At 39.4% G+C, this 15,610-nt stretch overlaps 1 protein-coding gene across 1 annotated transcript in view; it reads right to left on the bottom strand.

The window, feature by feature from the left end:
* LOC126092109 (uncharacterized) overlaps positions 1 to 7,485 on the bottom strand; it is a 280,658-nt gene extending 273,173 nt beyond the window's left edge. The window contains exon 1 of the mRNA XM_049907543.1: positions 7,347 to 7,485. Within this exon, the coding sequence (XP_049763500.1) occupies positions 7,347 to 7,378 (32 nt within the window). The 5' untranslated portion in view covers positions 7,379 to 7,485. The remainder of the gene's footprint in view (positions 1 to 7,346) is intronic.
* Positions 7,486 to 15,610: the final 8,125 nt, after the last annotated feature.

Here is a 15,610-nt window from a genome sequence, read left to right as displayed (position 1 = left end):
GCCCTAATAAAATAAGATGTGCCCCTTACGTTTAAATGGCAGGAAGTAAACACTACAATGCATATGCTCTTCTCGGTACCCCTCTCTCCTAAATCACAACTGCTGAAAAGCGATGGATGGCAGAACCAAATTGATCTCTTTCATTCGCCTACTGTTCTTGTTGCTTTAAATTCAGATATCAGTTTGACTACCTTCTCGTTATCGACGAGGGCAATGTTAAAGAACAGGTTTTCCGTTTGTGTAGAATAAGATGGAAACAACGCAGAAAAATCAATTCTTGCACAAGAAATTTCTATCTCATGATATTAAATGCAAAAGCAGTAGGACTACAGGCTTTCTTGGCTCATCTTTCACGAAACGAAGCTACCGGGCTTCTTTTCTCATCGAAGACAATGACCAACTTACAATGAGATAATAGTGTACAAAATTTCACTCGGCGGTAGGATAGACTTCTTGAAATCATCTATGCGGCGATGTATGTTCAAATCCTATATATGACACCGTGCAGCCATTCACCCTGGTGGGCCCTCGTTCGCGAGTAATCAACGACAAAAAATTTCGGAAATTTGCGCGATACTCAATAACGTTAAAAAGGTAGTGGTGTAATGCATAGGGTAAGGCCTTTACATGCAGAGGGTTGTGGGTTCAAATCTTGTCAGGTGCTTTAAACTTTATTTTTAAATCTTTATCGAAATGAAGAAATATTACTTTTACTCAATTCGTTTAAAGGTATTTTTTTATTTCTATTCCTTTGTCACATTTTAATCGCCATATGAACTTTTTACCCTGTTCTCATATTTTTCTTTATCTCGTGTTCCACTCTGAATTCTTATGCATGTGAATTTAATTATATTATCTGTTAAAATATTTAAATATTTGAAAATGCCAATCTATCGGTTACGAAACAAAAGACTAAATCTATACTGACTGTACAAAGTGTCAAAATGTATTTTTCGTTACAAGATATGCATTTTTGGATGGTAACCTAAGCAGAGTCAGCAGTATGAACTCTTCACTTTTAGCGACAATTACGCTATACCGTCTGCGCCTACTGGTATTTCAATATTGCATCAAGACGAACAAAAATGAAAAGCACTTTTTTGTGGATCAACACCCCTAACAACTGGTTCATTACAAGAAACCTTGTCTCTTTGAGAAACTTAACACCGTGTTGATGTGTCAAAGATTCTCACAAAGCAAAGGGGTATGTGGTTCACAAGAACATGAATGTTACACACTGATCAGCACCCATCTTCTCACAAGCAGTATGCATTTCGAACTTCGTATTCGTTTCATAACTATTCACGCCCATGTAACTACGAGCTGTTTTCTCCACGGTGACATATGATTTTACTGAAGAAGCCACAAATAAAAATATTTTGGTTGAACATGCCTAGAAAAGTAGTGGCATGAGATCAAATGTCTTCGAAGTAGAGAGAGAGAGAGAGAGAGAGAGAGAGAGAGAGAGAGAGAGAGAGAGAGAGAGAGAGAGGAGGAGGAAGGAGGGGGGGAGAGGGAAGGAGGGGGGGGGGGCAGGCTTCGGATTTCTTTCATTCCATTGAGCTCTGTCACCACCGCGAAACAAAATACTAAAAATGAAGTCTTCAACATATGCGTCATTTCTTTTTTTCCCCCAGACTACGAATGAACATTTGTAAATAGTGGGTAGCGATCCAGTTCTGTCGATTACTGTCGTCTCTCATACCACACTATTCGAATTGACAAAACACTCCTAGAACTAAATGATGGCCGCAGCAACAATCTATAAATACGTTAGCATTGGGATTTTAACTGGAGACTCGTGCTTCCGCGGACATAGCCGAATTATGATATATACCAAGCGCACAACATACCTGTTTCAGTATGTTTTCACAACTATTCAAGACAGTTTTAACCTTTGTAAGTGACAACTGGCAACAAGTAATATGTACTGTGGACCTGAATGATATGAACAACAGCGGCATTAGTACCGAACGCCGCAAGGAACGTTCTTTCCTTAACATCTTTTCTCAAAAAGGTTTCAGGAGCAGATTCCTATTCCTACAGGCCTCAGATATAACATATTTTGATAAATACGTTATTAATTTCTCAGAATTATCAGCTGGGCCTTAAGCAGTGTTATTCCTCCACAAATGATTTCTTTTCAAAATAACGACCACCACCCTGGAAACCTCTTATTCATCTTCAAATTTAATGTCTACCCTCTAAGAAATGGCAAAGTAGCTCAATTTCAAATTGTTGCTCCAAGAATTTCACACAGCATATGTAGCGACGATGCTGCTCTAAAATCCTGACCAGCACGTGCCTGATTGCTTAATCATGGGCACGTTACGGCCTCGACACGCTAGCCAACATCGCAACGCCTGAGTAGACGGCTGTCCTTGCTCGTCAAACCTGCTCGCAGCCATCGCAAAACCATATGGCAACTCATCAAATGCTTTTTCGATGACCACAATACAATGGAAGGGTTCTGGGCACATGATATTTGGCTACAGCGTTAAAAATTTGCTGAGATGTCAATTTCATCGAAATCGCACCTCTTAAAAAGACATGCGGATAAGAATCATTTCACTCTACAATGGCAGTTAATTCCGGAAAGATGAAAAGATGAGTGCTTATAACTGTAGAATCATATAAAGTAAACCCAGAATCAGTTTCTGGAAACTCATGAGCCAGAAAAATGGGCAGTATGGATGGAACCAAAAAACATGTGGCACTCTCGATCATAAAATCAGGGAATCTGTAGCTTAATTTGTACGATACTAACAAATCTGAGTTTATTCAGTAGTAGGACTGTACATATTCTGCCACTGAATCCGCAGCACTAATTTTTCAATATGGTTTCTTCAGCAAGACCGCAGGTGATCACCCCTGCCTTATGCTCAGAAAATCATACTTTCCTATTCTATGTGTACATACTTTCTGCTATTTATTTTCATTGTATTGAGATGATGCATGACTGAACGAATGAATCCATCCATGAATCTGTCTCTAAGGTTTTTGAAGGAATTCTCTTGGCTACCATGTGGAACCAACTCCCTTTGCTCAACTACTAGCACGCTGGATTTGGTTGGGAAGAATTGAGTTCAACTGACTACTCTCCCATTTTTAAAAGGGCATAGAAGAAGAATAAACTATTCTCGCCGACCTTGCGATTGTGGTTTAGTAAGTCCGATAAATTTCCTTGAAAGAATGGAACACGTTTTTTGTGCCTTCATGGTTGGTAAGGTAGATTATTCCAAGGATCGATAAAGAATTTTGACAATGTACAGCCTTCAGTTCATTGTTGAGGGCCATCTGAATCGGTCAGTGTCGACTGCGTTTGCAAACGGAGAAAACCGAACTTCGTTCTGTTATTAAACATTTTCATTTGAAGGGTTGGACGCTGCACAAACCAAAATAGCATCATCATTGAAGACCATTTACTTTTGGATTAATGAATTTCAACGCGGTCGGAAAAGCACCGAAGACGAAGCGCGCTCCGGTCGTCCGACACAGGTCACCACAAACGAAAACATTGACAAAATCCATGATGTGGCAATTAAAAGATGGCCGAACAAAAATTCGTATGATTGCTGTGACAGCAGGTATATCAACTGAGCTACTGTATAATATCCTACACGGAGAATTGGCTATGAAGCAGCTCTGTGAGATGTGGATGCCGCGATTGCTCCCACTTCAACGAAAGCACATCCGGCACAACGTCCGGCGACGTTTAATCGCAATCCGCAGGGCTTCTTGCGCCGATCTGTGCAATTCAAACCTGGATCCATCATTATACACACGAGTTAAAAAGGCAGAACAGTGGACAAAGGATGGTGAAAGTGCACTGAGGAAGGCAAAGATAATTTTGTCAGCTGGTAAGGTGATGGCCACTGTTTCTTGGGATTCCCAAGTAATAATTCTCACAGATTACTTGGAAAAATCAGAACCATAACTGGACCCTACTAAGCTTCATTGCTGGATCGTTTGACACTTCCCTTAGCTGAAAGAAAGTCTTAAACTTGACAAGCAAAAAAGTTCTTTCATAACGATAATGCACCACCTTACACATTAGCGATAACAATGGCGAAAGTGCATGAATCGGGCTTTGAAATGGGTCCTCATCCACCCTTCTCACCACTTAGCGCAAAGTGACTTCTTGCTTTTCCGTAACTGTAAACTCTGGTTTGCTGGAAACACATTTTCATCGGATGAAGACGTGACAGCTGCACTCAGTGAGTATTTTGCAAAATTTGTCAAAACCTATTTCTCCGGTGGGATGAAAAAGCTGGAGGATCGCTGGACCAACTGCATGCCCCTGAGAAGAGACTGTCGAGGAGTAAGGTGAGTTGTTTACAAAACAAACATTTTTCCTTGCCGAACTAAATAAACCATACTCTGGTGTTTTAGATATTATGCTTTTGGGGATGTGAACTTTTACTTTGTTGTTTGCTTTGTTCCAGTTACTTACATGTACGTTAAATATTCTGTAGAGAGTTGTTCTACTGCAAACGAAATCCAAGTCGGAAAGTGAAATTAATTTCTATTTCAAAATATACAGACGAAGAAAAATCCAATAGCGCATATAAATAAGAACAAGTGGTCGGCTTGAATGTCCATAAAGTGGCTTTAATAGCGAAACAGTCAAGTACAGAAACGGAAACTTTTTAGCAATTTAGTAATCAAGAAACGAAAAATAAAGCAGATTCATGAGTATAACGTCTTCAAAATACTTTCACATTTGCACATATTTCCTCTTTGAAATAAATGCTTTCATTTACTAAAATATTTCAATGACACTTGTCCTACTCTTTCACTTCCTTGTAGTGTGTAGAATTTACCAAAGACCTGAGTGAACAACCTCTCATCAGTTTTGCTATTGGCATTAAATTCAGCTATTGTCGATGCTTCGATAGGTTTCCGTGAATTACAAATACCTAATTTGATTGGTTATCTTACGTCCTAGTTGGAAATAGTGTTTTACGATACTCTGTTTTTTCATGGTTCTTATTTCAATTATAAACGTAGTGTCAATGCCAAACCAGTGAAGAGCATTGTGAAGCAACTTTTACATCCATAGGCCTATGGATACTACGAAGTTGCTTAGTCCCGTTTTCGCTGAACAGACACTCGGATAAGGAACCACACTATCTTACCTTCGATTAAAACAGTACACGAACATTATTCCATAAAACATAATGAAAAAGTGCAGATTTATTGAAGTTGTAACCTTTTTACCTGTAAGTCATTATGCCAATGTGCATCTTTACATACAAGATACTGTAACGACACGTGACTAATACTCTTGGCAAATAGCTGGCACTACACGCTGTGGCACCGATGTCTACATAAAATGATTGAGTAACTTATTTATTGTGAGCTGCACTAAATGACCATTTCAACATATGTACTTTATGAAAATTCTCTTCGATGGTTATGCAGCAACAATTTATAAAAACAAATATCCAACAGTCAAATTTAAGTTTTCGCTTCACAGTGATATGTGCAGCTTTGTCAGAATACTAATGCAATAGAAAGATCAAAAATCCCATTTTCGTACCTCAGTTTTTTGCAGTTTGCAGTTGGATAACTTTAGGGAGCTGGTAGTTATACTCTTTCAAATTAGAAAAATAACTACTTTTATTAAAAGTTTTAGCAAGCAGATGCACGATAACTTGTGCTGTATACCTTCTCAAAATCAAAATGTATACGTCGCACGGCAAGTTACGGGCAGATAAGGGCGAACGAACTCTACCGTTTTTGTTCATTTCTTCAAAACTGACAAGTTGTGTCTTTTTACGGTTCTGCCCGATTTAGCAACCAATCGGAATATCTGTAGAATCTCAATAGTAGACCCTATATACATAACCGGAAAAAGGGTACCCCTCACTAATGAAATCACAGGTCTTAAAACTGGGTCAATACCACACATCGCAACTACACACGAGGTATATATCCGACAACTCAACGTACGGGAGTGAACGCATTACGAGCTGAAAAGTCTGGTTTATGTACTATTTTAATACTTTATACTCCATAGTAAAATATATGAGCCAAAAATAAACTGGCCTGCTCTTCAAATACAACATTCAATACTTTTTAAGTGTCAAGTTTAAAGCACGTCAAGGCACAGCTTTAATACTGAACCATTTATCTGATGCACCTTAGCATGAATTGACGCAAGTTAAAGGACCCCACTGAACTTCCGTATGAAACAACGGCATCTGGTGTGGATAGTAGTACTGCTCTCTGAAATCACGGTACTACTGAAAGATTTGCAGAGTAGCCCAATATTAGTTTAGCTGAAACGTAATAGTCAAGTTGTAAGATGGCAAATGTGAATGCGAAATAAAGACTGAGGCAACATTGATCCACAGCGTAACCCAACGTCTACTGCCTCAACAACATTTTTAAAGAATATTCTAAAACATTTTCCATTCCGATACGTAACTTATGGCTACATCGCAGTAACAATGCAAAATGCGAGCGAAATCATGAAAATAAATAAGGGTATTAGTGAGTAAGCAAGATAGACCACTACGAAATATTTTATAAAACAGAAGGCAGCCATGCATTTGACAATATTCAATGTGGGAATAAACGCACAGCTGATCCTAATTAAGCACAATATTTGTTACGTTTTACACTTTGACCATCAAAATGACCTGTCTCTATAAGATCACAGAATAGGCTAACAAGATCATCGTAACCACTAAACATACCTGGAAACGGGAAATAAATGTTTTCTCGTAAACTACACCAACAACGCACAAGTGTAAACCTTTTCCGGTAGCCCTTCATTAAAAATGTGCTATATTTTGCGTCATGCGCTTGCTTAAACAACAAACATTTACCTATTCCTAGAACCACACATACTAGTGACAGCACACTGACTTTCCACTTAATTTAGATTACATGCACGTGCAGGTCACCACATTTATTTTCGTTAATGACGGAAACAGTTCTTATATGATTTTCACGGGTGTTTGAGACTTTCCAGCGCCAAATGCAAATCAGTACGTTAAACTTTTATTACCAAAATAATTTATTATTCGAAGCAGCAGAACGTACGCACTGCGAAACGTGCCTCTTCGAAGTAACAAAACAGCCTTGAAAATCAATACAGATCAGCTGTGTAGTTCTTGTACCTTTATGCAGAAATTTCAGCATCTGTACGCACGTCTTCTGCTTATTTTCAATGTTAAATGCCGAACAAAAGTTTCGTTTCGGATGAATTATTGACTCGGCATGCTGCCGGGACGGTTAGACATTTTCATATTTCGCTCGCAATCTGCAGCCGCTGACACACGGTTTTCAGTACTCATTTCTGTAGGAAATAGATACAAAAGCTAGGAAATACTCACATGACTAAGCGTGACACTATTGAAGAGATCATTTTTTCTTTTTGGAGGGCACCTCCACGTTCTTGAAGCACGAACTATGCCGTTTAAACAGCACAATGAAACACACAGACTTCACCAGCCATCTGCCATGTTGGATACTGCCCGTGACGTAATAATGTTTTGGTCACGTGATGCAAGGAGCTTAGCTGAAACGTTGCTGCTTCTTCACAAGTGGGAATTTTGGATTACTATTTTGCTGCGACATGAAGGCGCCTGTAAGAACGTACATCAATGTTGTAGAATTTCTTAGTTTTGCCTTAACTTCTCATAACGGATCTAATAAAGCAATCAATACTAACGCAAGAGTTATCTTTTCCTAGTATGATGAACTCACACTTGGAAATCAGATTTTGAAAAACCGCAAACGTAATGGTTGTCAACTAAATACTTATAACAGTAATTATAACATAAACATGAATACATGTCAAATATACAGGCATTTTTAGTTCATTCAAATTATATTATCAACTGAAATTACCATTCAGTGTCTCCTCTGTATCAAGACATGTGTTCATTTTACCAACACCGGCTCTGTGTCAAGAAAGGTTGCAACACATGCGCTATAGCTCTATAGTTTGGTATACCTAGCTGTTAGCATGACATTTCAATCGACGTCTCCGTTCATTTTTTGGTTATAGACATGAAAAACTACTCTGGTGGCTACCACGATTATGCCTTGGTTACTACAGAAAGTGAGCTCTTAGACAACTTAATAATATCACAATGGTCTTAGGGGCACTTATAAAACGGCCCCGTAGGCGGTCAATAATACTGACATTATTTCGCAGATGCTCAAAAATACTGAACGTCTAGGAATGAGACTGAGCGGTTGCGTAATAATATTGAGAAAATCAAAAACTGTGGAAATGTATTGCACTGCCTGAAATATGGTGCCGTCTGTTATGTTAGTGTAGGTTTGTTGTCGTGTGGAAAGTGAGTTTAAAATACGACTAAAGAACATAATTATTGGAGCGCATCTAAATATATAAATCATAGCCAGCATTGTGGAATGTTAGGGCAGATGAGTATACAAAAAGAGAAGTGTTGAGAACGATGAATCATACGCTAAGTTGACCAGAAAATACAGGGAAGGACCACGAGGGCACATGTTTAAAAAATTAATTAATGCAATGTTATGAACCAAAGTATATACAGATATTTATCTCTGTATACTTACCTGAATATAATCCTTTAGTGAAAGTATTTTAGCATGACACGTTTTTATAACTAGGTCTCAAATACTGCACTAAAGTAAAACAGCACTTGTAAATTTCAAGTCTTCGAAAGAATTGCCAGCAGCAAGCTACCGCAGCGAAACAGATAAGCGCTGATTTGGTGGAACTGCGTCTCTCATTATATTATTTTGTTTTTTGAAGATGGGGATATGGGCGTTTGCAGAAATTTATCTTTTGGGGTGGGGGAAGTTGCAGGTGTCTATGTATGGGAAGAACTATATCCTGTAATGTATCATATGTCGCTCCATCAGTACACAAATAGTTATGAATACCGTAATTTTGGTTTTATTTTCATTCACCTTTAATTTTCTCAACAAGTTTTCGAGAGTGATTTTTAACGCCCCTTGTGGCAATTTTTCATCCACATTTTTTGCTTATTGCAACAAGTTAGAGGAATTATCACAGCAGTCTAGTCTTTATCGTCTTAACATTCCAAACCACAGCATTATTGCACAATATTACCGTGCGATATTGTGGACATTAATATTGTGCAATATTATTGACCGTCTAGGGACCACTTAAGGTCACATATTAACTTCTCGTTTAGTATGGTATTTAAAAGATGTTCTAGCAGCAGATGTGTCAACTTGGTTTCGGAGATTTAAGGTTCGTCTCGGATACAAGCGCAGGTAAAATATTACATATAGCTGCCTACTAATTTTTCACCACTATCCGAGAATAAACAGTACAGGAGCAGAAAGATAGCATAAAATCTGTGTGTGAAAAAATAACATATTTCCGTACATTTTTGTATGATGATGTATACACTGGTAGACAGAAGCATAATTTTAAAAAGGCATCACAAACAATACTGGGTTGAAATTAATCGTCCCGAATTAATCCGATTGCATGCGGATGTAAAAATAGTTGCAGAGAAATTATGTCGCTTCGTCTAGCCAACAAAAAACATAACGTTTGAATGTAAAAGTACGAACCAAGGCGTCTTGCCACGGTTCGCGCCATCGGAGGTTGGAGTTCTCCCTCGGGTATGGGTGTGGATGTTGTCCTTAGCGTCAGTTAGTTTAATTAGTGTGTAAGCTTAGGGTCCGATGACCTCAGCAGTTTGGTCCCATAGTCCTTACCACAAATTTCCAAGTACGAACCGTTTTTCCTTTTTCAAAAATCAGTGGCCGTACTGGTAAGATTATGATACTTGATATATGTAAACCATAAATGAAAGCGAGCGAACGACGCGTTAATGGGCGGAGAAAAATGTAATTTAGCTCTCTGTTAATAGCGAGCAAATGATATTTAGAGAGTTGAGCTATTTTTTCCGTTCTCAACCGAAGGAACCTTATGGAAGAGGTTGTGGTTCCCGTTCTTGTAAGTAGCGCGCGCCATCGCGCAACACAAGCTGCGCACCTTCTAGTTCCTTGCGGACCCCGTCAGATGTCAGCACTAGCTTATGTGCCTCCGCACAAAGCAAACAAAGGAAAAATGTGATCAGCACAGGAACACAACAGCACACAATACTGAAAATAACACTTGTTATTTTGATTTATTCGAGTAGTTGTTGTGTCTCTAAAATCTGACAATACTCTTCACAAAGGGCGAAAATTCGTAAGCGAATCAGGAACATAAACTAATTTTGTTGAATGCTTTAAAAAGATGAGCATCATGGTGGTTCCTTTTGGAAAAGTGCTTAATCCAATTTTCGTAATTTTTTAACTACATTATTCACAATAAAATGATTACATTTATTTTTTCAATTAAATTTATATCTACATACACACTCCACTGCGTAATGCATGGCAGAAGGTACTTCCCACGTAGGGTTTCTTCCCGTTTCAATATCGTATGTAACACAGGAAGAACAACTGCGTAAACGCTTCTGTGGGCACTGTAATTATAGTCTGATTTTGCTTCACGTTGGCTATGGGAGCGATATGTAGAGAGCTGAAGAAAATCTCTAGATTCTTCACTTAATAGTGGTTCCTGAAACATTGTAAGTAGGCTTTCGTGGGATAATTTGCGACTAACTTCAAGAGTCTGCCAGTTCAGATTCTTCATTTCCGTCACGCTCTCCCGTGAGTCTGACAAACCTGTGACCATTCTCTGTGCACGTTGAATATCCCTTGTTTGTCCTGTTTGGTACAGGTCTCACACACTTGAGCAGCATTCAAAGATGGAACGCACACTTGATTTGAAAACAATCTACTTTGTAGGCTGACTGCATTTTCTCGTTATCCTACCAATGAACCGAAGCTGGGGTATGAAGCAAAATTTGTTACTGGATTGAGGATTTTTGATAGGGAGGAAGCAGCATATTATCTTGGATGGATGTTGTGTTGGTGTGACAGTCGTCGTCAGATGTAGACGTAACTTCGGGTGAGCCCCCAGAGAAATTTGTAGAGAGTTCTGCTGTCCGCGTTGTACATTAATGACATTGCGCACAATATGAATTATGACCTAAAACTTTTTGCAGATGGCCGGCCGATGTGACCGTGCGGGTTCTAGGCGCTTCAGCCTGGAACCGCGCTACTGCTACGGTCGCAGGTTCGAACCCTGCTTCGGGCATGGATGTGTGTGATGTCCTTAGGTTAGTTCGATTTACGTAGTTCTACCCAGTTCTAAGCAAAGAAGGGAAGGCAGAAAGGTGGAAGGAGTATATAGAGGGTTTATACAAGGGCATTGTACTTGAGGACAATATTATGGAAATGGAAGAGGATGTAGATGAAGACGAAATGGGAGATAAGATACTGCGTGAAGAGTTTGACAGAGCACTGAAAGACCTGAGTCTAAACAAGGCCCCGGGAGTAGACAACATTCCATTTGAACTACTGATGGCCTCGGGAGAGCCAGTCATGACAAAACTCTACCATCTGGTGAGCACGATGTATGAGACAGGCGAAATACCCTCAGACTTCAAGAAGAAGATAATAATTCCAATCCCAAAGATAGCAGGTGTTGACAGATGTGAAAATTACCGAACTATCAGTTTAATAAGTCACAGCTGCAAAATACTAACGCGAATTCTTTACAGACGAATGGAAAAACTGGTAGAAGCCGACCTCGGGGAAGATCAGTTTGGATTCCGTAGAAATGTTGGAACACGTGAGGCAATACTGACCTTACGACTTATCTTAGAAGAAAGATTAAGAAAAGGCAAACCTACGTTTCTAGCATTTGTAGACTTAGATAAAGCTTTTGACAATGTTAACTGGAATACTCTCTTTCAAATTCTGAAGGTGGCAGGGGTAAAATACAGGAAGCGAAAGGCTATTTACAGTTTGTACAGAAACCAGATGGCAATTATAAGAGTCGAGGGGCATGAAAGGGAAGCAGTGGTTGGGAAAGGAGTAAGACAGGGTTGTAGCCTCTTCCCGATGTTATTCAATCTTTATATTGAGCAAGCAGTAAAGGAAACAAAAGAAAAATTTGGAGTAGGTATTAAAATTCATGGAGAAGAAGTAAAAACTTTGAGGTTCGCCGATGACATTGTAATTCTGTCAGAGACAGCAAAGGACTTGGAAGAGCAGTTGAACGGAATGGACAGTGTCTTGAAAGGAGGATATAAGATGAACATCAACAAAAGCAAAACGAGGATAATGGAATGTAGTCAAATTAAGTCGGGTGATGCTGAGGGAATTAGATTAGGAAATGAGACACTTAAAGTAGTAAAGGAGTTTTGCTATTTAGGGAGTAAAATAACCGATGATGGTCGAAGTAGAGAGGATATAAAATGTAGACTGGCAATGGCAAGGAAAGCGTTTCTCAAGAAGAGGAATTTGTAAACATCGAGTATAGATTTAAATGTCAGGAAGTCGTTTTTGAAAGTATTTGTATGGAGTGTAGCCATGTATGGAAGTGAAACATGGACGATAACTAGTTTGGACAAGAAGAGAATAGAAGCTTTCGAAATGTGGTGCTACAGAAGAATGATGAAGATAAGGTGGGTAGATCACGTAACTAATGATGAGGTATTGAATAGGATTGGGGAGAAGAGAAGTTTGTGGCACAACTTGACTAGAAGAAGGGATCGGTTGGTAGGACATGTTTTGAGGCATCAAGGGATCACAAATTTAGCATTGGAGGGCAGTGTGGAGGGTAAAAATCGTAGAGGGAGACCAAGAGATGAATACACTAAGCAGGTTCAGAAGGATGTAGGTTGCAGTAGATACTGGGAGATGAAGAAGCTTGCACAGGATAGAGTAGCATGGAGAGCTGCATCAAACCAGTCTCAGGACTGAAGACCACAACAACAACAACAAGTCCCATAGTGCTCAGACCCACTTCATTTTTTTTTTTTTAATGTCTGAGTGTAACATTCTGAAGGGATATGAAATGGAATGATCACAGTCTCAGTTGTGGGTGAAGCAGGTGGAATACTTCGGTTTATTGGTAGAATACTGGGTAAGTGCAGTCAGCTTACAAAGGAGATTGCTTACAAAACACTCGTGTGCCCCTTTCTGGAATATTTCTCTAGTACAGGGGTAGCCAACCTTTGTTACCCACCGTCCAGTTTTGTATCTCTGTCATACTAAAATTTTCTAGTCGCCCACCAGTTCCACAATAATGATGATTTCTAAAGTAGGGAACTATTTTTACGTTATAAAGTTTATAAACTAGAGTTGCAGGAACTTATAGTGTACAATAATAATTACGTACCAAATACTTTGTGTAAAAATTTTATGAAAACCCTCGGCCGCATGAAAACTGGTGATCAGAGGGGAGACAATGGAGTGACTGGAATCTGGTATGCGGAGAGTACAGGAGTTGGGGAGGCGTTCGATGTGGGTGAGGAGGGGTGGGAATTTGATGATACGGTAGAGGATCAATCTGGGAGACGATAAACGGATGCGGAAAGCGAGAAAGTGCATGGTGTTCCAGGAAATGAAGGGACTTAACGTAACTTCGGTGGGGCGGAGACCCATGCAAAATATGCATAGCAGAGGATGGTTGGGGTCAGGTTTTTGTAGGTGTGGAGAATAGTGGAGGGGTATAATCCCCAAGTTCGGCCTGTTAGTAGTTTCAGTAGTTTTAGTCCTAAGAGATCATTTCATTTCATATCTTTATAAATTGTTACAGCGAGATATTTGTATGAGTTGACTTGGTTCTAATTGTGAATCAATGATATTGTTACCATGTTGTTGTTGTTGTGATCTTCAGTCCTGAGACTGGTTTCATGCAGCTCTCCATGCTACTCTATCCTGTGCAAACGTCTTCATCTCCCAGTACCTACAGCAGCCTACATCCTTCTGAATCTGCTTAGTGTATTCATCTCTTGGTCTCCCTCTTCGATTTTTACCCTCCACGCTGCCCTCCAATACTAAATTGGTGATCCCTTGATGCCTCAGAACATGTCCTACCAACAGATCCCTTCTTCTAGTCAAGTTGTGCCACAAACTCCTCTTCTCCCCAATTCTATCCAATACTTCCTCATTAGTTATATGATCTACCCATCTAATCTTCAGTATTCTTCTGTAGCACCACATTTCGAAAGCTTCTATTCTCTTCTTGTCTAAACTATTTATCGTCCACGTTTCACTTCCATACATGGCTACACTCCATACAAATACTTTCAGAAACGACTTCCTGACATTTAAATCTATACTCGATGTTAACAAATTTCTCTTCTTCAGAAACGCCTTCCTTGCAATTGCCGGTCTACATTTTATATCCTCTCTACTTCGACCATCATCAGTTATTTTGCTCCCCGAATATCAAAACTCCTTTACTACTTTAAGTGTCTCATTTCCTAATCTAATTCCCTCAGCATCACCCGACTTAATTCGACTACATTCAATTATCATCGTTTTGCTTTTGTTGATGTTCATCTTATATCCTCCTTTCAAGACACTGTCCATTCCATTCAACTGCTCTTCCAAGTCCTGTGCTGTCTCTGACAGAATTACAATGTCATCGGCGAACCTCAAAGTTTTTATTTCTTCTCCATGGATTATAATACCTACTCCGAATTTTTCTTTTGTTTCCTTTACTGCTTGCTCAATATACAGATTGAATAACATCGGGGAGAGGCTACAACCCTGTCTCACTCCCTTCCCAACCGCTGCTTCTCTTTCGTGCCCCTCGACTCTTATAACTGCCATCTGGTTTCTGTACAAATTGTAAATAGCCTTTCGATACCTGTATTTTACCCCTGCCACCTTCAGAATTTGAAAGAGAGTTTTCCAATCAACATTGTCAAAAGCTTTCTCTAAGTCTACAAATGCTAGAAACGTAGGCTTTGTCTTTCCTTAATCTTTCTTCTAAGATAAGTCGTAGGGTCAGTATTGCCTCACGTGTTCCAACATTTCTACGGAATCCAAACTGATCTTCGCCGAGGTCGGCTTCTATCAGTTTTTCCATTCGTCTGTAAAGAATTCGTGTTAGTATTTTGCAGCTGTGACTTATTAAACTGATAGTTCGGTAATTTTCACATCTGTCAACACATGCTTTCTTTGGGATTGGAATTATTATATTCTTCTTGAAGTCTGAGGGTATTTCGCCTGTCTCATACATTTTGCTCACCAGATGGTAGAGTTTTGTCAGGACTAGGTCTCCCAAGGCTGTCAGTAGTTCTAATGGAATGTTGTCTACTCCCGGGGCCTTGTTTCGACTCAGTCTTTCAGTGCTCTGTCAAACTCTTCACGCAGTATCATATCTCCCACTTCATCTTCATCCTCTTCCATTTCCATAAATTGTCCTCAAGTACCTCGCCCTTGTATAACCCCCTATATACTCCTTCCACCTTTCTGCTTTCCCTTCTTTGCTTAGAACTGGGTTTCCATCGAAGCTCTTGATATTCATACAAGTGGTTCTCCTTTCTCTAAAGGTGTCTTTAATTTTCCTGTAGGGAGTATCTATCTTACCCCTAGTGAGATAAGCCTCTACATCCTGATATTTGTCCTCTAGCCAACCCTGCTTAGCCATTTTGCACTTCCTGTCGATCTCATTTTTGAGACGTTTGTATTCCTTTTTGCCTGCTTCATTTACTGCATTCACATATTTCCTCCTTTAATCAATTACCATAGGGTAATATATTTTTTG

This window comes from Schistocerca cancellata, chromosome 7 (assembly GCF_023864275.1).
Source record: "Schistocerca cancellata isolate TAMUIC-IGC-003103 chromosome 7, iqSchCanc2.1, whole genome shotgun sequence".
Taxonomy (NCBI): domain Eukaryota; kingdom Metazoa; phylum Arthropoda; class Insecta; order Orthoptera; family Acrididae; genus Schistocerca; species Schistocerca cancellata.
This window is presented reverse-complemented; position numbering and strand designations above follow the sequence as displayed.